This window comes from Neovison vison, chromosome 10, assembly GCF_020171115.1.
Source record: "Neovison vison isolate M4711 chromosome 10, ASM_NN_V1, whole genome shotgun sequence".
Lineage (NCBI taxonomy): Eukaryota > Metazoa > Chordata > Mammalia > Carnivora > Mustelidae > Neogale > Neogale vison.
In genome coordinates, this window is record NC_058100.1 from 38,448,256 (window position 1) to 38,450,445 (window position 2,190).

Genomic DNA, 2,190 nt, shown 5'->3' on the forward strand with positions numbered 1-2,190 from the left:
AATTAAAATGAGGTTTAGTCTTTAGCAGTGAATATACGTTGCTATTCTACTCTGAAGGATGAATCAGGACGCAGAATTGACCATGACATTGAAAGCAGTTCCAACTTATTCTGATATTCCCCAGAGCTTGGGGAGGAGTATTTAGATGAGGAAAGGCATACTTTGCATGGTAGATCCTTTTCAACCATCACTCCAGGGATCATAGAGAAGCCTATGAGTGAAGGTGGCAAGAAATTGGGACAGAAGTAGTTGGGAAAATGAGAAGAGGCCTTAGTGTCAGGTTAAGATGATGGGACTTTATTTTAAGGTAAGATAAGAGCATAAAACCATTTTAAGGAGGGAAGTGCCACGATCAGAGCTTAGTTATAAAGATTGCTCTTAAGATATGCCTTGGGAGTGGTAAAGGACAAAGTGAGATGATCAGATTTTCCTTTTAGAAAGAATCACTTGTCTAAAAGTCTAAAAGGAGCTAAAGGAGGCCTAGAGATATCTAAGGAGGGTACCAATGTAAGGTTTTAAGTAGAAGAGTGACAAGATGAAATATGCATTTTAAAAGAATCATACTTTAAAAAAGCTTCAAAAAGGTATAAATGGATAGGTGGGCAGCCAGAGGAAACTTGCAATCAAAGTAAGAGCCAAGGCCTCCCCATGTCTTCCATCCGTTTCATCTGCCAGGGCTGCAGGCAGCCCATGAAGTTGGATCAGTTTATGGGGACCTTGGATCCTGAGACCACCCAAGAATCTGCAGCTTCCACATTCACCTCAGCTCAGCAGGAGCCAGGAGAAACCCTGGAGCATGGCCCTCCTGCCAGGGCAGAGACAGACAGTGAAAAGCTGCGGGATGGTGCCTCCTGTTCTACCCACCCTGGCGATGACAAGATGCCAAGGGACAGTTCTAACAAGTTCATCTTGCTTGGAAAGTTTGACTCTGCAAGAACACTCACTAACATCCAGAAGACTATTAGGGACATTTCTGACATCCTCACTGGTGAAAAAGATATGGACCACCCGATTTGTGAGGACTGTACTGACAAACTTTTAGAGCAGATAGACACCCACCTCGTTATTGTAGAATCCGAGAACCAGAGCTACAAATATTGGATGGGGAGGATACATGAGGAGGAGACAAAGACCCTGCAGGAGGAGCTGGAGGGCCTGGAGCTGGAGGAGGCGAGGCTGGTCCAGGAGCTAAAGGAGGTGGAGAAGAACCAAGAAAGAATAGCAGAAGATCTTGAGGCAGCCCGGGCAGAGACCAAGATGCTGGACCAGCAGGACGAGCAGTACTGGAGGGACTACAGTTACTTGCAATGGCAGCACCTGGAACTGCAGGACGAGCTGGAGAGCATGAAGAACCAGCTGAGACACGCCCAGATCCAGTGGGGCCGCCTGAAGAAGACCAGTGTCTTCAGTGCCACCTTTGAGATCAGGCATGATGGTCCTGTGGGCATCATCAACAACTTCAGATTGGGCTGCCTTCCCACCACCCCTGTGAGCTGGAAGGAGATTAACATGGCCTGGGGCCAGACAGCCTTGCTGCTCCTTGCCCTGTCCAATAAGATTGGGCTGGAGTTTCAGAGGTACCGACTCATCCCCTGCGGAAACCGGTCCTATCTGAAGTCTTTAACAGATGACCCCGTTCAGCTGCCATTGTTCTGTATTGCAGGACAGAGAACTTGCTCACAGGTCAAATTTGACCAGGCAATGATGGCATTTTTGGACTGCATGCAGCAGTTCAAAGAAGAGGCTGAGAAAGCCAACTGGGGTCTTTGCCTGCCCTACAGGATTCATGCGGAGAGTGGCCTAATGGAAGACTCTGGAAGCAGTGGTGAGTTCTATTCAATCAAGACCCACTTGAACTCAGAGGAGCAGTGGACAAAGGCACTCAAGCTCATGCTTATAAATTTTAAATATAGTCTCGCTTGGGTCTCTTTAAGATGCCAAGAATAACTTATTCTTTTATGAGGGAGAGGGAGGTTTTTGTGCTTTAAAATATTTTATTTGAGAAAAATATCAGAAATTGTAAAATTGAAAAATATAACATGCTTATAATTGTAAAGATAAATGGCAACCCAAGCATTAATTGTTCAGAGCAAACCAAAAGCCATTACTATTTTCCCTGCATGTCTTTGTCCTCCCTTCCTTGTACTTTCCTGTTCCCTCCTTCCCCACCTTAACAAACATCCAAAATGG

The 2,190-nt window shown here is 45.7% G+C and overlaps 1 protein-coding gene across 1 annotated transcript; it reads left to right on the top strand.

Annotated features, from left to right (window-relative positions):
* The first annotated feature begins 648 nt into the window (after nucleotides 1-648).
* On the top strand, nucleotides 649-1,947 carry BECN2 (beclin 2). Its single transcript, XM_044266123.1, has one exon. The coding sequence runs from the start codon at nucleotides 649-651 to the stop codon at nucleotides 1,945-1,947; it is 1,299 nt and encodes a 432-aa protein (XP_044122058.1).
* The last annotated feature ends 243 nt before the right edge of the window (nucleotides 1,948-2,190 follow it).

Bases quoted from the DNA above. Each gene is read 5' to 3' on its own strand.
- BECN2 (XM_044266123.1), top strand. From the start codon at position 649: ATGTCTTCCATCCGTTTCATCTGCCAGGGCTGCAGGCAGCCCATGAAG.